The 21246-nt window shown below is 62.7% G+C and overlaps 2 protein-coding genes across 2 annotated transcripts; both read right to left on the bottom strand.

The window, feature by feature from the left end:
- Positions 1-7405: 7405 nt before the first annotated feature.
- Positions 7406-9005, bottom strand: MNEG_0439 (hypothetical protein; the record flags this gene model as incomplete). Its single annotated transcript, XM_014051070.1, has 6 exons — positions 7406-7528; positions 7749-7805; positions 7999-8052; positions 8263-8430; positions 8657-8772; positions 8927-9005. 6 exons carry the CDS (start codon positions 9003-9005, stop codon positions 7406-7408), a joined length of 597 nt encoding a protein of 198 aa, XP_013906524.1.
- A 10202-nt stretch (positions 9006-19207) lies between these two features.
- On the bottom strand, positions 19208-20835 carry MNEG_0438 (isocitrate dehydrogenase (NAD+); the record flags this gene model as incomplete). Its single annotated transcript, XM_014051069.1, has 5 exons — positions 19208-19328; positions 19711-19826; positions 20149-20216; positions 20488-20563; positions 20806-20835. 5 exons carry the CDS (start codon positions 20833-20835, stop codon positions 19208-19210), a joined length of 411 nt encoding a protein of 136 aa, XP_013906523.1.
- Positions 20836-21246: the final 411 nt, after the last annotated feature.

Below are 21246 nucleotides of genomic sequence, written 5' to 3'. Positions count from 1 at the left end.
AGCCCAGCCTTGCCTCTCTGATCCCACACGTGTGCTTTGCAACCCCCGCCCACCCACCCGCCCCTCGCACACAGGTTCTGATCCAATCTGATCCGTGTCAGGATTGCAGGACAGCCTTCTCCCCTCGAAACCTGCGTGCCATGACCCTCTATCCAGCAGCCTTTCCACATTCTTTTGGGCCGCGCCGCCGTGCTGCGGTGGCCGTACAGCTAGCACAGACCTTCTCAGGCGTACCCTGCGCACAAAGCTATCGCAGATGCTCGCGCTAAGCAATTCGTTATATTTGCAGCAAGCGCTTGGCCTGCTGGCAGCCCCCTGTGCAAGGCGCGCCGTGGCTGCTTTGTCCTGCGGTGCCCGCCTGCGTGCCTGCCAGTAAAGAAGAACGTTTACACCACATCATGTAACGATGTAACATCCTAGCTCCCCTCTGACGACCCAATATTGTACAAACACTGGCAGCTGGCCCTGAGCGGTGCGTCGCCGTTCGCCTGCGACCCCCCAGCACGTCAGTAGCGCCACTCCCTGCTGCGCGCGCCGCCAGTATCCACGGGAAGGGCGATGCTGACGGCACGAGCCCCGCCGCCCGCCGTGTAGCCAGGGCCTGGGGCGAGATGGGCGTGGAAATCTGGATTGGCTTTTGCGTGCACACGGAGGTGATGTGCGGGGCGATAGCGGGGACGCATGGAGGCAGGAGCTGATGCCCACCAGCTGCAAGCGGCCAGCCGCGCGTCCGACACAGAGGCGCCTCACGAGTGATACGGATCGCGCGCGTCGGTGGACAAAGGCGGCGTCAACGCAGCGCCCCAAGCGGCGGCCCGCACCTCTCGACTTGTCGGCCTCGATGGCTCGCCGCACTATGTCGGCGGCGCCCCACTCTGACACAACGTCAGCCACCTGGCAAGGTGCGACAAGGGCCGGCCGGCGGGCGTTGCTATGGGACGCATTCAGCGGCTAGCGAGGGGTGCTGCCAGCTGGACTGCGCCGCCGGCGATTGCAGTTTTCTGTCATAAAATCATTGGCTCCACGGCCCTGCATTGTCTATTTCTCAGTGGTGCACACGAGCACACATCCGCGCGCGCGCACACACACTCACACACATGCACACACATGCTGCGATGCCACAAGGTCAATAGCGCTATGGCACACGCGCAAGCGACGCCGCGGCCGCTGCTGCGCTGCGGAGGGAGGGTGGGGGGGGGGGCCGCACCGCGGCCATCTGTGCATCATATTCCTCGCGGGTCATGTGGAATGACTGTTGCTCCAGGAACTTCCACATAATCTGTCGCGAGGGGTAGGGGCGCGCGTCATGGTGCATGAAGAAGGCGCCCCAGGCGGCCGCTGCACGTGCATCATCCGGTGGGTATCGCCGCCCCGCCGCTGAGCTGGCAGGCGCTGCGTTCAACCCCAGTGGGTGGGTTTGGAAATTGCATTTAGTCTGCAGAGGGTCAACAGTCTGTTTGTGATGCTGGCAAGAGCCGCTGCGACCCTTGCAGCCTGATTCACGTTGAGGACCCTCTCCGGCTCTGCAGCCCCACCCGACCCCGTCCAACTGATTCATGACTAACGTGGAGGTACATCTTGCTGCCTCGCTTGGCCAGCCGCGCCTCGAAGCTGCGGCCGCCCCACTTGCTGCGGATCAGGGACGTGAGCTCGGGCCCGGTCAGCGCGCCGCCGCCGCCGCGGAAAAGGCGCTCGAGCGCCTGCCTGCTGGCTTCAGGGTCTGCCGCGCCGCCGGCGCCGCCGGCGCCGCTGCTGCTGGTGCTGGGCTCGTTCCCCGCGTCGTCTGCAAATCCGGCAAAGAGGTGGGTGGAAATACAAGCTAGCACATTGTAGTATTCATATTCATTCCAATGTGTGTGAATATCACCACAGATACAGCAAGCCTGGTTGGCGTGCAACGCGCAGAACTGGGTGGTGTGGACTACGATACCACGCCGACGCACCAGCGGCTGTGGCTCGCACGCAGTAGTCGAGCGGCCTCACTCGCTGCACACAAAAAGTTCGGCAGCCTGATGCGATGCCATTGCTGACTCCTTGATGGCTCCTGGTGCCACGAAGCGACCTTGCACTAGATCTCCACATCCCTTGACTAGAGTTGCATACGATTGACGCTGCAACAATAAAGATTTTCCACTCTGCAATGTGCGCAGTTTGTGGACATGCTCTCGCTGATTTGCGCCCACTGCGGGGACACCTGCAAGTGCCCCACCAGCAGGCAGGCGGAGTGAGCGTTCAATGTATGCGTGAAGCAGCCTCTGCATCGTCACTATGCGTTGCAGGAGCGCTGGCAGACTTGTGCAAATCAGACGCAGCGGCGTCGGGCGCCCCACACACATGCTCGGGCCTCTTTCGCAGGGGCTTGAATCGGCACAGCCACAAGGCAGACGCTGCCCGTAGCACCTCCCCCTAATCAAGCAGCGATCGCAATGGCGCTGCGAGAAGCCCTGGCGGCCCGGGCGGGCGGGCGGGCGCAGTGAGGCTGGGAGGCTGGACGGGCAATATGGCTGCGGCGCCAAAGCCGACGCTGTACGAGCGGTTGGGGGTCGATCTGCAAGGTGAGCACCACGCGTCCGAACCCAAACAAACGGCGGCTTGCACTGCATGCCACGTGGGGCACGTGGGGAAGGAAGTGCTGCGCTGAGCGGTCGCGAGGCAAGGGCAGGCAGTATGATTGCCGCCGCCTGCTCCGTGCTTCCCTGAAGCCATCAGCTTAATCTGGCGCGATCTGGCGCCACTCCGGGCGCCTGCCCCCTCGGCCGCAGCCGCGGACGATGCGATCAGAGCCGCCTACATCCGCTTGGCCAAGGTGTTTGGGTCAACAAACGAATCAGGGTCGCACTCTCCGCCGCCGTCGCTTCAGCCCCAATTGATGCTCTGCGCCGCCGTCGCTGCAGTCCTGAGCGATGGCACGCACCCACCCAAACAGCCCAGCAGCACGACAGCCTTGCTGGCAGCTGTGCAGGCAACCTGACGGCTGGGCGAGCATGGTCGGGGCCCCAAGCCTGTGCGTTCTCAAATCCCCTGGGCCAATCAGAACCGGGTGACACCCGCAAAATCAATCACACGCTTGCCGGCGCGACCCCAAACGACGCCCTCAGGAGTGGCACCCCGACCGGAACAGGGGCGGCGACAGCGGCGCCGCCCAGCGGCGCTTCCAGGACATCCAGGAGGCATACGAGAGTGAGCAGCTTCCCCGCAGCTGCGCCGCTCCCGCCCACCCAACCTGCACACCGCCCGCCACGAGCTGGGCAACCCAGCCGGCCTGTGCAGCAGGCTCGCCCTCGCAAGGGCTGCAGGCCTGGGGTTGGCGTCGCAGCCGCGCGCTCCCCACCCCCAGGTGCTGTAATGCGCATCCCTCCCGTTCTGCATCCTCTGGGGCGGCTGCCCTGCCCCCCTTACAGCCCTGATGGACTCCGAGCGCCGCAGCGCGTACGACATGCAGCTGCTGCACCTGCTTGATGCGGAGGTACGCGCGCCCCCTGCTCCGCCCCCCATCAACGCGCCTCGGCAGTGGTGACAACCCCTTGAAACACCGAGGGCCTGCACTCCACTGTCGGCCTGCCCATCGCTTTGCTTGTTATGACTGATGTGTTTGCGTTAGAACCTCCCAGCACCCCTTTGGCTTGTCAAGATTGCCTTGCCACCATCGATCATCTGCTGCCAGGAGTATGTGACGCGCTTCCATGAGCTCGTCCTGACAGTCAATGGGCTGGGCATGGCGCCGTCGCGCTGCAAGGTGCAGCGGCAGCAGGAGCAGCAGCGGCAGTGGCAGTGGCAACAGCAGCAGGAGGAGGAGGAGCAGCAGCAGGGGGAGCAGCTGCCGCGGCAAGAGCACGTGCAGGTGTCAGTGCAGCAAAACCCGCAGCAGCAGGGGCAGCAGCGGCAACCGCCGCCGCTGACTGGCGTGCCACAGCGGCAGCAGCAGCAGCTGGAGGCTCAGGAGCAGGCACAGCTGCTGCTGCAGCAGCAGCAGCAGCAGCCGCAGGGTCAGCTTGAGGAGCGATGGACCGGGCAATGGTGTCATCAGGGACATGACCATCTGGGGCGCAAAGAGCCACAAAACGAGGGGCAGCGGCCAGAGCAGAAGCACGTGGGACCGCAGAGCCACCACCAGTCGGGTTAGAGCAGCATGCTGCAAAACGCTAGCAGGAAAACCCTGTGATTCGTCCATTGGCTTGGCCCTGATGTCAGCTGCTCATGGCTGATGAATTTCTATGAGCATGTGCACTATGCAGCACTCTGCTGCGTTTGACACTAGCCTGGTAGTTGCAGCTCTATCCGTGATCGTGCAGATTCACCCAGGAGCATCAGGTGCATCAGGCGGCGATTCTCATGCCCCAGGCGTCATGCCACGCGATCTGACGAGTAGTGCCCCGCTGCTGTCCCAACCAACTTGCGTTTGGTTTGGGCGCGTGATTCATCATCAGGCAACAGAGGTCTTTGGGCCCTCACTTACTTGCATCCTTGCCAACTTCTAGCTGCCCCATTTGATCCTCACGGCTGGACACGCACCACCTGTGTGTCACGTTACTGGCTGCAGCCTTGTTGCTAAACACATGCGATCGGGTTTACTGCTGTTGAGCCGTAGCGCCACCAAGCCACTGGCCACTTTTAGGACCGACATTTCATCAGACAACCCAATCCGTTTCGATGAGTAACGAAAAACTGGGAGCGCAAACCGCCGGCACATGGCACGGCGCCTCAGCCAAAGCCAACTTACCCCAAGCGTGCGTGGAGCGCTGGCGGCGCACCTCGGAGGCTTCTGGCGGATTGTGGGGGACCCTAATGCTTGCGCTGGAGCCAATGAGCGGACGCCACAAATCAGGCGCCAAGCGGCCCCAAGGCCTCATCGCACCCACCCCTGGAAATTGAGCACATCTGTCTGCATTGATCGCAAGCAAGCCTGCGCTCGAGGCGCTGGCGGGCCTCCTGCGCCGCACAACCAATGCACGCCCGGCTCATTTGATGCAAGCTCAGTCACCATTGACCGGCGGCACAGCCAGGATTTCTACCCTGCGATCATAGGGCGTGCGAACGGCTGTGATGCTGTCTCGAGGCACCGCAAAGAGGTGTCATGGCAACAAAGGGGAGGGGCATGCTGGGTTGGGACCATGGTGGATAGGTGGTGCCAGGCTCAGTGTGCGGTTGGTTGCGGCGAAGGGGTGAGGAAAAAACAGACACTGGCAGCAGATATACCAGCACCCGGTAGTGATGGTTGCTGCTAAACAGCGCCACATTGACTGCGTTCGCGCTGTGGCCTCACAGCAGATGACATACGGAGGGTCGTCCAAGGACAGACGGCTTCGTGATTGTGGGCCCACGGCGGGGCAGTCTGACCCGCGAAAGCGGCTGGAGTCAATGCTGGGTATCTCTATTGAAAGATGGGAGGGGGCACGTTGATGGATCATTGCCCACCTCCGCATGCCATGCAAGGCACTGTTGCAAAGCCAACACGGATTGATGAGCTCTGTGACCCGCTGCAGCCCAAAAGGGTCGCTTGTTGCGCAAAAACGGGGCGGCGCGCTGGGCGCGGGGGCCGCTTTCACCTAACACCGCGACTGCGGGCGACTGCGTCCCCGCGCAGTGCGCGCTGATTGAGTGGACGGTGCGCTCAACAGTGGCGCATGCAATACGGGCGAAAGTCTTGGGGGCCAGTTGAGTGGTGCTTGGTTTCGTCCCCTTATTGGGCACAGAAGTATTGAACGTGCACCTGCTCTGCAAAGCACTTGACGTAGTATCGACGCCTGGCGCAGGCGAGCCTCGCGCAGCACGCACAGCACGTGTCCCGGCCAGCAACCAAGGGAGCAGCCGGGCACGTGGTAAGGACACAAGTGCAGGGTAGATGAGGCCATCGCGCCGGATCGCATTGGTCCCCAGCAAGGGGGTTTTTGGATATTGCGGGGTTCTTCTAGAGGTGGGGGGTTGTCTGCCTCGTTTTGGGACGAGTACGGGTGTTTGTGCAAACAGGCCACATTTGCCAGTCCAGTGGCTGTCCGACCCAAGTGAGAGCTAGAGATGTGAGTGAACCGATTGGATTTTGGGTGGGAAGCAGGCACTGGTGCACCTGGGTGATGACGGTGATGACTGGGATAGGTGTTGTGCGACCCCATGCTGCCACCCACGTCACTCGTGCATGGCAAGCGCGAAAGAAAGACAAGTGCCGCCAGTGGCCACAAAGGGCGCGCGCATGTGTGGCCCTTGCCGCATGGCGCGACCCTAGCAGCCCTTCAAAAGTTCGGCGTGTGCTCCCGCCATCTGCAGCCAAAGGATCCGTGCGGGATCACGGCACAGCTTGGCGCCGCGCACTAGTGCAGCGGCTGGGCCAAGCACTGCTCGCCGCTGGTGTGCCATCATCATGTCAGATACAGAGCGAAGAAACAACCCGTTGAGCGGGCCAGCACGCCGTGCACGCATCGTGCGTCTCCCGCAGCGACCCACTTGCTTGTCCGAGCAGGAGGGCGGCTGCTTGTGGGGGGCGTGCGTGCGTGCACGACGGCGAAGGGGGGCAGGCACGGGCGCGAAGCTGTCAGGCAGGGCGCACCGCCAGCCCCACCGAGGCTCTGCGGCATAAGAGAAGTAGAACACGCCTGAGCACATGGCGGTCAAGGGTTGAGAGTATGCAGCCGGTTCTATCAAGGAGGCCATGGGCTTTGCGAGGTGACGGGACAGCGCAAGGGCTGTTGAGGACTTGGAGCCATGAGCCGCACGCACAAAATCATGCTCAAAAATCCAGGCGGCTGAGGAAGTAGGTTGACGGCCTAGGGCCATGGCGTTTGAAGCACGTTGCGGCACAGCACCGCGCATGCAAGGGCCTGCTCAGTAGTTGCAGGTACCCAGCCCAAGGCTTCACGAGGGAGGGGGCAAATCACAGCAGATTGCATGAGACGCTGAAGAGGCCCAAGCGCGGGCCTCAGACTATCCCTGGTAGAGCGCCGGCCTACAGGTCCACGCAGCAGAGAATGGCGAGCTGGAGTGCAATCACAGCAGATTGTGAGGCGGGCACTTGAAAACAGTGGCCGCCAGCAGCAGCGCCTCGAGCCTGTCCGCAACCTCGGACATGCAAGGCCGCCGTAAGGGGTCTGCTGCCATGCACTCAGCCGCAAGAGCCCTGTACGGGCAGTTGACGCCCTTGATCGGCGTTTGGGAGGCCGAAGTTAGGTCTTGATCCTGGCCGTCGCTGACGCCGCTGCCGAGGCATGCTTGTAGGGTCTCCAGGATGAGGGTGCCTGCGGACGAGGCCGAGGGGGATGGCGGCCCACTCAGCAAAGCTTCTGGTTCTGGTTGGTGGCCCGCACGCGCAGCTACGCAGGATGGGTTGCAGCTGGCCGTCCTGATGACAATGCTGCAGATCAAAGCAGCGTGGTTGCGTGCATCAGGGGGGTGCACATCCACAGGGGCAGCACGCTCACACACCAAAAGCCGACACGTCATCTGCGCGAGCGATGTCGGCGTCGTAGCAGGAGATGCGCTGCAGGCCGATGTCGCCCCTGCCTTGGCCGAGGATCTTCGCGCTTCCAAAGCCCGCCAGCTGCACCAAGGGGCAGTGATGCAGGCGGTTGCATTGCATGTGGGTCAATGCAGAGTGCGTGAAAGGGTGGGTGATGTGCCACGAGGCTGTGCGGGCACGTGAACAACCACAATACATGAGCACGAGCACAAGGTATGCCAGCAGAGAATGCTGGCTGGCAGCGCCAGCGCCGCTGATGAACGAAGCTGCGGTCGCAGCTGCGATGGTGTGGTGGCCCCACCTTGACCTTGAAGCCCAGAGGGCATACCAGATCCGACTTGAGCAGAATGTTCTCAGCCTGACAAAACGGACGAGCAGGAGCGAGCAGGCAGCAGGAGGCAGGGTACGATCAGTGCGCAGGCAGGCGCAGGCCGCCCAGGCGATCGTGAAGTAAGCCCACCCTGCAACGCTGAACGGGCAGCCCCAGCCGGGGACTGCGGCAGCGGTGCCAGGTACGCACAGCCCCAAGCGGTTGCCTGGTGAGGCGCTACAACGCCGTGCTCGATGGCGCGCAGCAGGGCACTTGCCTTGACGCCGCCGTGAACCTGGGAGCCAACGGGTCGGGGGACACAGGAGGCACAGGGGTAGGGATGCACCATTGGTGGACGTGCAATGTCAGTGGGCAGGGGCGGGGGTGCTGTTTGGCCTGAGAGACCTTGCAGTGCCGAGGAGTGGCTAACGGACAGGCAACAGCAGCACATATTCCAGTACTGCCGCCGCAAAGGTATGGTGCGAGTCATCTAAGGGCAACTTACCACCTGCGTTTGATGCAGATAGTGGAGTGTGGCCGCCATCTCAATCAAAAGGCCCAGCACCGCCTCCAGCAACGTGATTCCCCCGCTGGAAGCCGTGCTTAAGGCTGCAGCGGCGGCGGGCAGTGCGCCCTGCGCGAGGGCGTCTTTGAGGGTGCCGCGGTCGCACAGCTGTTTGGGGGCCAACAGTGGGCGGTAGGTTTGCGAGGGAACGAAGCGGATATTGTATCAACCGAGTGGGGTCTGATTGCCGGAGGCTAGGGTTGGGCATGCAACAATACCAGTATCGCGCATAATTCTGCAGAGGCAGGTCCTGGCTTGTGCATGCAGATAAATCTGTGCATGCGCTTGCGCGCACGCGCACACGCATGCATGTGCGCGTGCACACACAACACACCTCCATGACCATGATGTCACAGGCAGTGGCATCCAGGCACACTTCATTGGGCAGCAGGTTGCGGAATCGCAGCACCTGGGTCCCGTTCGTCTCGCCTGTGATCACAGCCGAGGCTTCTGTGAATGATTGGGTGGAGGTCTGGTTGTGGGCATCCACACTGAACGCACATTTGGTCAATAGCTTTCAACCACCAAATTCAATGCACCAAAGCGACTGCAATGAGTCCCCAACGTAGTTGGCAGTGCGCACATAATGCCCACTGCTTCTCACCTGTCTCCAGGGCAACATCGGGCATACACGCGTAGGCCTGGACGATGTTGGGGTGCCGGACGCTGGACAGCACCGCCATCTCTACTGCGTGGCGCAGAGCCTGTGAGGCAAGGATAGAATTGGCGGGAACGCGCGGAAGGGGGAAGCGGGGCAGCGAAGCGCGGCCGACGAAAAGGCGTGAGCTTGGTACAATGCAAGAACAGCAAGTGAGCGCAAGGCAGCCGGCGGCCGTCATGTAGGGGCGACTCAACAGCAAACGACGTCAAATGCAGCACTTCAGGCGAACCATACCGAAACACAAGGTCCACCTTTGCCTGCGAGTTGCCGGTGTACATGATCTGCGAGGTTGAGGAGCGGTGGACGAGGAGAGGAGTGATTTGGGAGGGGTGAGGTCATGGCCTAATAATATGACACATTGTACAAGCCCTGGCGCAGCAAAGAGCATTCATGCACTGCGAGACGGACATCGCACATGTTTTCGCATCAAGTGCATGCACCAGACGGCCCCACTTTCTGCGCCCCCGCCCATGCGCTTTACACAGGTGCCAGGCCCGCCAACCTTGATGGCGGCCGGCGTGTTGTTGAAGACACCATGCAGCACCTCGGCCCTGCCTTGTACGCACTCTCGCCTAATTGCAAGAACGCCCTGCTGCAGGTGCTGGTCATTACAGCTGACATCTGCAGCACCAGTTGCGAGGGCGGCGTTGCCACCAGCCAGGGCGCCTTGAAGCAGGCTCGTGCTCGGAGACTCTTCAGCCTGTGGCGCATATATGCACGTGAGACGGTTTGTACGTGCAGCGTTTGCAGGTGCAATGAGGAGTGGAGAGCGGCAACGCGCACACCTGCGTAGTTGCCAACCCCCCACACAAGCGCACCTCGGCCGGGGTGTCCGCTGTGTTCTGAAGCCATGACAAGCAGCTGAAGCTCCAGTGAGCAGACGCTTCTGAGGGTGCTGTGGTGGCGCTCAGAGCGGTGGCGGAGAGCCGCGAGGACTGGCGAGTGCTGGGACAGCTGGAGCTCAGAGTCCGCGTGGTGCTGAGGGTGTCCCTCCGGCTGCCGCTGGCGCTGGTGGGCAGGCCATCGCCGGTCGGCGGGAGCGCTGGGGTGGCGGCGCCCTGCCATTGAGTGTGTGTTGATTTCCGTGCGCGCGACAATGTGCGCGCCGTGTGTGAATGCGTGCGTGGTACGCCGCCCCATCAACATGGCCGCAGCAATACTGCCAGCTGACAGAGCGAGAGGTCGGACGTGACTGTTGCCACGTGCGCGCGCGCCGCAGATGTACCCACCTGCGTATTCGGCGGCTGCGGATTGTCGAACGGCGCGCCGCGTGCACCATGCGCTGCGCCGCCAGCAGCGCGCCCCTCTTCATGCAGCGAGGTGTGCCCCCACACCGTCGTGTCCAGGTGGTGGGTGAAGGGGCGGCGCTGAGTGGAGAACCTTGCAGGTGCCTGTTCGTCACACCGTTGCCGCGAAGCACATGAACCCATTTTGTAGCAGTTTCTGCTTTCACAACCTGCAGAATGGTGATATTCACGCCGCACACCCCGACCTGCGATCACGAGCACGGTGCTGTGACGGCACCGTGTCCTGAGTGTGTGAAGGTTTTGAGCACCTCAGCAAAGCGATTAAATTCAATATTCAGGGTCAAAAAGTCCCTGAAGAAAGCGCCGAGAATGACCGATGCTGATGGCGTGCACCCGTGGCACTAGTGCGTGTCGACGCAGTGGTCGGAATTCGTCTGGAAGTGGCCTGCGACCTCGTAAGCGAGTCATTGGTGGTAAACTTCGAAGGGCAAATTTTGTGAAGCCTCTGAACTTGATTCATCGAGCCAAAGCAACTGACACGCTGTCTATTGCTTGGGCACTCCTGCAAGTCCAATAATCCTGAACCGTCCACGACGGGGCCGCTGATAGCCCTGCAGTCAGCCCGGGCGGGCCCACCCCATGTGTCACATTGCACAAAGCAAGCTGGGCAGGATGTAAAAGCTCGCACACGCCTGCTGGCCAGCGTCGACAATCCGCTGCAAGCGCCGCGCCGGGGCGCCACCGCCCCCTTCAACGTCGCACATGCCGTGCACAATGCATACTGGCGTCCAGCAAGCGCCGGGCGCTGGCTGGGAACATGGGCAGATTGATGCAGTGCGCGCGTGACTCGCAATTCCCCGAACCCACGGGCCCCCACCACGGCGCGCCCCTTTGCAGGTAACCCTGAAACACACAAGGGCCATCCCGACAGGCGGCCGCATGTTTATAATGGCATCGTCAAGTAGGGGCGAGGGTTCCAGACGGGGCGATGCGCATGAGCGCGGCGGCATTCGCCTTTTGAGACAGACAGATTTGGTGGTTACATGCTCAACACGTCCAGCTTGACAAGAAGGCCAGCAGGGCGGCCCATCGTTTAGAGGATTACGAGCCTGGGGGCGTGTCCGGCCGCACGCTTTGGGAAGGTTTGGGGCCCCCGCTTTGGGGTTTTGGGATGGTACATGTGTGATGATGGAGGGTACCAGAAATTCCAACAAGGGCCATCGTGACTGTTGCGATGACGGGCGGGAGTTCACGCAGGCTTGCAAGCATACGTATTTAATGGGTGGTGAAGGCCAAGCAGCCAGCCAGAGCGCAGCAGCTGCTCCGGAACGAGGCAGGGGGTGCCTTTGAGCTGAATGGGACGTCCCTGCGCGCAGGCCGGACGCATCATCAGTGTGTGGTCCACGGTTATGCAGGGCAAGGGGCGGCCGGCGCGAACGCGGCTTGCCGTTCAAGGCAGCATGTGTGTGAGCGCTTGGCGAGACTGTGCGAGATTGTGCGTGCCTGGTGTGAAGGACCGGGTGGAAAGCAAAGGAAGGGTCTTCGCCCTGTTACGTCAAGAAGGGCGAAGACCGTTGGCAGAGAGGTATTGTTGATAGGCAGAACCCAAAGGCTCGCGGCGTGGCACCAAAACAACATTATTGACGCCTTGAAAACAACAGGGCTTGGCGCGCCACACGCATGCACTCATCACGACGATCAAGGCGGGACTGGGCGGCCCGCGGCACCGCATGCCGTGCTCATGAAAGCGATGCAATAAAAGGCGGTGCGTGCTGGAAAGTCTGATGCTTGCAAGCGCTCCTGCATGCATGTGCTATTGGATGCACCGGCGCTCGGCTGAAGCTCGTGGCCTGGCGCAGGGCGCCGGCGCACAGCGGACGCCACAGCACGCGCCCGGGCCAATCACGGAAGTAGATGAGCAGAGGATCAGGGCGTGTGGTGCAAAGTAGGTGGTAGATATCCTGGTTTGAAGTTGGTTGCTGTGTCGTGTTGCGGGCGTGGCCACCTTGAGAAGTGGTGCGGGCAGAATAACGGAAGCGGGTTTCAAGGGGGCGTGCGTTTGCGTTCGGGCAGCAGCCGCCGATCACGGGAGGGGCATCGTGCCGATCAGGGCCGCACACCTCAGTCCTATTTTGCTGATCATAGCAAGCACCCTGTCAAACCAATCATTATGAAATAGGCATTCGTGCCAGTGCCCATGCAGCGAAATGCTTGCAGGGACGACAAGCGCCGCCATGCGAGCCACAAGCAAGGGCAGTGTGTGCTTGCTCGCCGCAAGGCACAACACTGGCCGCCTCTTCAGCAACAGAATGGCGTGGGAACCAATCATGTAAGACTCTTGGGCTCGGCATCCATTTGATAGGACACAGCCTGGCTCCAAATTCTTGCCCAGCCGCCAGCAACTCGCTGCTGGCCGCTGGTGTGCTAATGCCACGGTGTACAGGGACTCACACGCGTAAGAAGGTGATCATGGAGGATAACGCCGGGCCGACCCGTGTGCACATTGAAATACGTGCCCGGTTGCGGCCTACCGGTCCAAGCGTGGACACCAGGAGGAGCTGCGGCAGGGCACGCACGCGCGTAACCTCGCGCGCACGCACACACGCACCCACCCACACACACACACACACACGCACGCACACACACACACACACACACACACACACACCAATAGAGCGCGCGTGCATGGGCCGATTGATTGGGGCGCTCATAGCTACGCTCAAGACACGCATGGCGCGTTGCCGGCACGGCCATATCAATGCGTGGTATGGAAGGCAAGGAAATCGCGCGGAAGACAGGGGCACATTGCAATCAGCTAGCAGTGTCAACATCCAGCGGCGGCCTATATATGGATTCCTTCTCAACGAACGCATGAGGTGCAGGCGGGGCCGCAAGGCAGGGGCCGGGAGACTGCAAGCCGGTACAGATCCACAGAAATGCACGAGTCGTGCTCAAGATTCTTTGGGGGCGCATCCCTTAGGGCCTGTGGAACAACACATTCCAGGCACCACAGCGCCATTCCAATTGTCACGAGCAGCGGGCAAGAAGCATATGGCGTGGCAAGGCAGGAGTGCAGTCCAGCAGAAAGTTGGAGACTTTAGGCGTAGGAACGGTGCTTGATCTCTTGAGGCATCCGTGCGGAATCGAGGCGTTGCACAGGCGCTGGGCTGGGGCTCACGCCATTGCTGCACTTTGCCCAGAGCCCAGAGCAACGCCATCCAACAAAAGTGCAAATGATCAAGAGCTGAATCGCACCAGATCTGACCTCGCGAGCATCATATTTGGGGCCGAGGGGAGCAGGGCCTCGAGCCTGTCTGCAACCTCGGACATGCTCGGCCGTTGGGAGGGGTCCTCTGCCATGCACTCGGCCGCGAGCGTGCTGTACAGGCAGGGCGCACCCGCGGCAACCGTCTGGAGTGAACGGCGGCCCAGGGCCTGGTCGTCGCGGGCGCCCCAGCCGCAGCAGGCCTGCAGGGTCCCTATGACGAGGGCGCCTGCGAATGAGGCCGGCGAATGGCGTGCACCTAGTCAGTTGCACCGCTGTTGTATGGCAGGCATATACATATGACATACTCCCGCGAACTCGCACAACATCAATGGCAGCGCAGGGCGTCGTCGATGCATTGGAAAGGCGCAGCTGCGCGCGGGGGGTGGCAGCGGCCCACGTGCGCACCAAAGGCGAACACGTCGTCTGCGAGGGCGATCTCGGCGTCGCCGGGTGTGATGTCCCCCAGGCTGCCATCTCCCGTGCCAGGGCCGAGGATCTTGGTGCTGGCAAAGCCGGCCAGCTGCATGCATTGAGAGTCAAGGGGAAGCCTGTTTGTATGCGTGTCGGTGACAATCTACACAGCCCCGCACTTCGGCCAGGTTGGGCGTGCTGCAAGGGGCAATGGGTGTGCGGACGGCTGGCACGAACGAGGGGCCAATTATACTGGTGGATTGCGCGAACCGTCGGCCGCGGCGGCGCGGCAGGAGCCTTGGGCCCAGTTGCAGTGGCGGTGTGCCCCCACCTTGGCCTGGAAGCCCAAGGGGCAGGAAGTATCCGACTTCAGCAGGATGTTTTCGGCCTACGAGACGGAATGAGAGGGGCCGACAAGGCAGCATGGGGGCGGTTCAGATGAAGTTGGAGGCAGGAGCAGGGGAGTGAGTGTGATGCCTGCCTGTGACATTGCAGCAAGCTCCGGCCCCACACTCATGGGCAGCAGCCGCTGCGGTAGTAGGCGTGCGCAGCTGCTGAGGCAGGTGGCTGGCAGGGCGTGTCGAGCGGTGTTTGCCGCTGTGCAGCAGGCCTCTTGCCTTGACGCCGCCGTGAGCCTGGTGCAGCAGCGCGGGGAGGGCGCAAGGCCGGCAATGGGACGAAGCGGTGCGCCCAGAGCGGTGAAAGGCGCTGTCGAATTGGGTCGGCCGCGAAAGCAGGGCCATGTAATGGCAGCCAATCAAGCAGGCATTGGCAGTGATACGGTCACTGATGCAGCACAGCAGCAAACAGCGGCCGAAACATTGCGTTGAGACGACCAATCAAGGGCGCCTCACCAGCCGCATTTGGTGAAGTAGCTGGAGGGTTGCCGCGATGCCAATAAGGAGGGTCGCCGCCGTCGCAGACACGCCTGTGGCCGAGCTGGCCTCATCGGCTGCGGTGCTGAGGGCGGCAGTGGCGGCGGCCAGCGCGCCCCCTGAGAGGGCGTCTTTGAGGGTTCCGCGGTCGCACAGCTGTTGAGGGGTGCAGGTGGGAGTTGGCAGAGGGCATGGGCGCGCGGGGGGAGGGGGGCAGGCGGACACCACTGGCAAGAGGTGGGTCTGCAACACAGCAACCATTGCAAGGGATATTGGAGTTTACCGCCTCCAATTTGACGGCCCAACATTGTGCACGTCACCAGTCCAGAGATCAGAAACCAACCCAATAAGGAGCGCACGCCTGAATGCACAGTTAACTTTGGGTGTGCGGCAGGGTACCGCAAAAAATATGCACTCACACACAGTGGCACAATCACACAATCACAAACACAACACACCTCCGTGATGATGACGTCACAGGATTGGGCGTCCCGGCGCACTTCACCAGGTAGGAGGTTGCAAAACCACAGCTTCTGAGCGCCGCGGGCAACACCTGTGGTCCTGTCTTTGGCCTCTGCCCGTGCGTGTGTGGAGGTGTGCTTGTGGACGGTGGTGCAGCACGCAGGTTGCCGTGTGAATGGCTGGGCAAATCGGAGCCAAAAACCACCAAGGTCTCGCACCCTCACTCGCAGCAGCAATATTTGACAAGTGCTGAAAGCATTCTGTTTGGAGGGGGGGCCGGATGTCCGGATGTTGTTGCTGCACCAACCTGCTGTGTTGACGGTCACGTTGGGCATGCAGGCGAAGGCCTGGACGATGCCGGGATGTCGAACGCTGGACAGCACCGCCATCTCGACTGCGTTGCGCACAGACTGGTGGGCGGGGGCGGGGCGCCGTGGGGGACGGAGGGGAGTGCGAGGTTCGGGCATGGAGCCGGCAAGCAAGGGGCACGAGCGCAGGCAAGGAAGCTTGGTGTGGGTGGCTCGGCAGCCACCGAGAGTCGCTGCGCCCGGGGCACGCAGCATCAGCGCAAGCGTGCGGCCCACCTGTGTTGGCGATTTGCCTGTGTACGTGATCTGTTGAATACATTCGAGGTGGTGGTCGAGGAGGGATTCGAGGGGCATGGCACGGCACTGGTGATAGCGCCACAGCCCCCCTCGCATGCGGCCAGGTCCCTGGGCGGCCACGCCAACGATGCACAGTCGCCCACGCATCCACACCTTGTGCGCTCCAGGTGGTCATGCCCTCAAGAGGCCCCCTCTCCTTCTCTTCCTCCCACCAAAGGTCGTCGACATACCAACCTTGATAGCGGCTGGCATGTGGTTGTAAAATCCATGGTACACCTCCACGCCGCCTTGTGCCCAAATTCGCCCCGTCACCACGACCACCTGCTCCCGGGACCAGCCGGTCAGGGCGCCGCCGGCAGCTGCGGCCGCGCGCACGGTGGCGGCGCAGGCCGGGGCGCTCTCCAGCAGGCTCTGGGTGAGGGACTCCGCGACCTGGGGTGGTGCCGTCATGCAGCCAGGGGATGACCGCTGTTGCGGTAACCAGGCCCAATGCCGGGGCAAGTGCGGGGCAGGGATGTATTGGTTCATGTTTTGAAGGCAATTGAAGGCAAATGGTTCAGCTGACACATGCCTTTGCCTGCCCTGCCCCATGCCCACATCCCCAGCGAACCCAACGCAGCGCGAGCCGCGCGCAGATGCCGCCGTCCCTCCTCGCGCGCGAGCGGGAGGCACCTCGGGCGTGCACTCAGCAGCGCCTTGGAGCCACGAAGAGCAGTTGCAGCTCCAAAGCGTCGATGCCTCCGAGGCGGCTGCAGCGGCGGCCAGGGCGGCGGCCGAGAGCCGCCAGGACTCCTGATGGGTGCTGCGGCAGGGGCTGACCGTGCAGCTGCACCATGCTGGACTGTTCCCGCTGCTGCTATCACTAGGCGTTGACGCGGACACCAGGCCGCCCTGTGAGTGCATGTGCGTGTTTTGGCTTGGGAAATTCAGAGGCTGTTTGCCGTGTGTGTTCGTCGTGCAAGCGCGCAATCACGGCAGGCCCCCAGTCATCGACGCCGGCCCGATGACGGTTCAGCAGCGGCAGGGCGCAACCAGCCCCATCACTACACATGCGCGCGCGAAATGCACCTTCTCTTCTTCGAAATCAAGCATCTTGAGCGGCACGCAGTACGCATTTTGCGGCATGCCGCTGGCGGCGCCCTTGACCCTGTCGTGGTGCGTGATGTGGCCCCTTGCTGTGACTGGGCGGGCTGAAGGGCACGCGATGTCGGGCCCGCTGGGTGGCAGCTCATCCCCATGCGGCTGTGAAGCGCATGCACCCATTATGCTGCAGCTCTTCTATGCCCACGCGGCTGCGTGGAGGATCGCAAGCTGGGCAGCGCCTAGTAGGTTTGCGATATTGGAACGAAACTGAGACCCCAACTGCACGGTATTAACCTTATATTGAGATGTGGTTAAGAACTTTGTGTTGTCGCAGGACCCCATCCGGACCCTCTCGCAACTCCATTTTGCAGACGAAAGTTCCGGCGTTAGTGCCGGGATGGACTGCGAACTTGCCGTGACCTCGACTTTAGGGCAAAGAATTTGTCATGAAGGAGGTGCAGAAGAATTTCGCTGCTGTCTCTGGGCATGCGTAAAAAGCGTTCACCTCTGCTGGGACCTGGGTGGCGCTGCGGTCCCGGCTAAACCGTCGCCATGATTACAGCAAGCTTCGTAGCAGGCTGGCCCCAACTGTGGCTCCGCTCAGATAGAGCCAGCTGGGCACCTGCCACAAGCTTGATGAGCAGAGCAACAATCCAGGCGCGTGAACAACCCCTGTTTACTGCACGGACACGCGCAGACTGTGTAACAGACGCCACACGCACGGCTGAGCTGACGGGGCGGGGGAATGGGAGAGGGTGTGGCCGTGGGGTCTTCGATACCAATGCGTACTTATCATCACGCCTCCCTTCTCATTACCATTTCAGAATGTGCTGGGCCTCTCGAAGGGGCCCTGAACACAGGTCACACGCCGCTGACAGGCGAGGCTGCGCGTACGCTTGCGGCGGGGGCTAGCATTCTGGCGGCGGCTGCCGCGTGTGCGCGGAGGCCGCACATGCGTGTGCCGTATCTCCAATGGCTGCACTTATTGCGCGTAATGTACGCGGGAATAACAAGCTTTGCTCTCCGCGGGAATTCCAGGGGCTCTGCACGCTCCTAGGGGGCCCCCAGGGACTCGCACTGCTGGGTGCCGACCACAATCACAGCGCACCGCCCCGTCTTGGCTGCCGCCCGCCTCATCGCGGGCCCCTGGCGCCCATCTCAGCAGGCCAAATGGTCCTGACGGACACACGCCAATGTGGCGTGCAGCATCACCCAACACGCGACTGACGCTGGGGGATCGACTTCTGGGGTCGCGGCAGCAGGCAACAGCCTTGCAGCGCCCTTTGCTGGAAAGCCGCTTTGCCACTGGAAACCCGTTAGGACAGCAATTAGCCTGGATGGCTGTAGAAACATCATCTCATGCGGACGCTGTCACCGAGCGTTATTGCTTGCAGCACCCTGTGGGCGCCCTTGCGACTTCCATCTTCAACGCCGCCGCTGTCCTGACGCACACTGCCGCTGGTACGCTGGCAACTCGTGGTTGCAGCGGGACAGAGGGCGACACGTCGGCCTTGTGCAAGGCAACTGCATTTGGGGGTTTGCTATGGCGCTGGACCCGGCGTCATTCCTGCTCGAATTGCACACCAGGTTTGGTTGTGGATCCACGGGTGGAATGGCCCAAACGCGTTAACCGGCGGTTGCCGGTGATCGTCATGTGCACGGCACACCGACTGCATCCCCTGGTTGTGGGTGGTGGATGCCTCGAGGCCGAGTCAGGAAATTCGACGTCTTGTTGTGCATTCCGTTGGCGCCAATTGAGCAAGGTGCGCCCCCTGCTGGTCGTGGCATCAACCGCCGCGCCTTCCCACTCTGGGCACCCCCCGCTGTGTGAAAGGGGGCCGGGTCGAGACATTTACAAGGATGCACTTCTTCCTTGATCAGGCGCGCGCAAGGGATCAGCTTGAGCAGGCGCAAAACGAAACGGGGGCTTTGCCGGCCAGATGCCACTTCGCACAAAAAAAAGAGAGCGCCGAGACGGTGCCGGTCTGGCCGCGTGCCGCGGCTGCCCGCCGCTGCTGGCCGAATGCGTGTGAGCTAAAGGAGATACAAAGCTTTGGGGAGGCCGAAAAGTTGAGATCCCGCCGACAGCAGGACGGCCCGCATGTACAAGCGCGCGTGCTGCCCCTTGTCCCTCCTGGTGCAGCCGCGCTGCGAGCCGCCCATTGCTGGCCGCGGCCAGCGCAGGGCGGCCGCGCCCCGCAGGCACGGCCGCGGCACTGCCGGCCGGAGGGGCGCCGGTCGGGGCGCTGCTGCGGACGCCCCGGACATGAGCCTCACTCCAGCCTGTTGATGATAGCGGCGGCGACGGATTGGGTGTTGCCCGTGCCGCCCACGTCAGGCGTCAGGGCGCTCAAGTCGCCGGAGGAGTACACGTCCAGCACCGCCGCCTCCAGCCTGCGCGTCAGTTGGCGGTTGGCGGTTTGCAGTCGACAATTGCAGGGCCTTGGCCAGGCTGACCGCTGCGAACCGTGCGGCCCACTAGCGAGTGAAGCCGCGCCCAGCGCGGGCGGCGTGCAGCCAGTGGCGGCGGCAGGGCGGAAGCTGATCACCCTTGACCCACACTTGTGTTGGGGCCACACACACACACACACTCACGCACGCACGCACACACACACACACGCACACACACACAAACACACACACACACGCATGCACGCACACACACACACACACGAGCAATTATCCGCGCGTATCGAGGCGATCAGGGCGCTGCCCAACGGGCGGGGGTCCAAACACCCTCCTGATTACATGACACCGGCGAGTCCACCCCACGCACCTGTCGCTGAAGCTGTGGAGTCCGAGGTGGCGCAGCATCATGGAGGTCGAGAGCGTCATGGCCGTGGGGTTGGCCACGGACTGGCCCGCCAGCTCAGACGACACCGCGCGCGCACCCTAGTTGTTTTTTCAAGGGGCGAGGGGAGGGAGTGAAAGGGGGGCCCGACGGTGGGGGGTGGGGAGTCGGGTGCAAGGGTGTGTGTGGGGTGGGATAGGGGAGGCACGGTAGGGGTCTGGCGGGGGGTAGTGAGAGGCAGCTTCCAAGCAAGTGGCGCACGCTGGAGAAGCCTGAGTATCCCCTTACGTCCCTTGCAAGCTCGTCTTCGCTGTGATGAGACGACCCAATCCATGCCTCGGCGCCACAAGGCGGCGCCTCAGCGCGGCGCTCTACTGGTGCAGATCAAGGGTTCGTGACGTGTGACAGCTCCCGCCGCCTCACCTGCTCGAACACGGCGTAGTCCCTCCCGATGTTGCCGCCAGGCACGATGCCATTGCCGCCGCAGAGGCCTGGTGATGCGACACGCACGCAGGCGAAGACGGTCGCAGGGGGAAGGGGCCGGGGTGAGAGCCTCGGCTGCGCGGGATCCTGCCCGCACCAGGCCGGACAGAGGCGGCGCCCCCTTACAGCGCCGCTGCAGGCTCGGCCGCTTTGCCCCGCCCTGCAACGAGCCCATGCGCCCCTGTGAGCCGCACGCCCCAAATGCACTCGAGCACTCTCGCAGTCCCCGCTGACTTGCTGGCCCGGCCCCGCCGCGCATCCTCGCATCCCGCCGCTCACCCGCCACCACGTTGGCCACCAGGTTGCCATACAGGTTTGGCGCCACCATCACATCAAACTGGTCCGGCTTGGAAACCTGGGGCGGGGGAGGGCAGGAGCCGAGTCGCTGCGTCAACCCATAGGCCCACCCAACGATTTTTGGGTGGCGGCGCGGCATCAGCATCGACACGAGCGGCCATGCCCACGCGCAGCACGGGCGCGGCGCCAGCCCGCAGAGATGCCGTGGGCGGCGAGCGGGTCCTGCGCAACGCCCCGCCCCCTTTGCTGCCCCTGCCCCGTGGTTGCTGCTGCGCTGCGTTTGGCGGCGGCCGTCCCCACCAGCTGCATGCAGGTGTTGTCCACGATCATCTCAGTGTACTCGATGCCTGCGAATGTGGTGAGCAATGCACAGCAGTTGCTCAAGCGCGAGTCCGTCAACAGACGCAAGGGCAACGCAACTCCGAGCTGGCTTCTGTGAGTGCCGCGCCACTGCATCCGCGCCAAACAGGCATCAGGCACAAGGCGTCGCTCGAATCCCAAAGAAGCTGCTGGGCAGCTGCACGCGCCAGGCGTCTCCGCACCCGGGTACTTCTTGGCTACGGCCTGGCACGCCTGCGGGGGTGTGTCCGAATGCGAGGCGGCAGAGCAGCCGGGCGTCGCTCGGAGACTGGATCGCGCCGCAGCTCTGCTGTAAACCCACACCCACGCACTCACGCGCGGTGCACACCCTCACACATCCTGTCACGTTTGTGAACCCGGCGCCCTCCCTCCCTCCCTCCC

Source organism: Monoraphidium neglectum (assembly GCF_000611645.1).
Source record: "Monoraphidium neglectum strain SAG 48.87 unplaced genomic scaffold scaffold00035, whole genome shotgun sequence".
NCBI classification, from domain to species: Eukaryota; Viridiplantae; Chlorophyta; class Chlorophyceae; order Sphaeropleales; family Selenastraceae; genus Monoraphidium; species Monoraphidium neglectum.
Note: the sequence above shows the minus strand (reverse complement) of the source record. Positions and strands in the feature narration are given on the sequence as shown.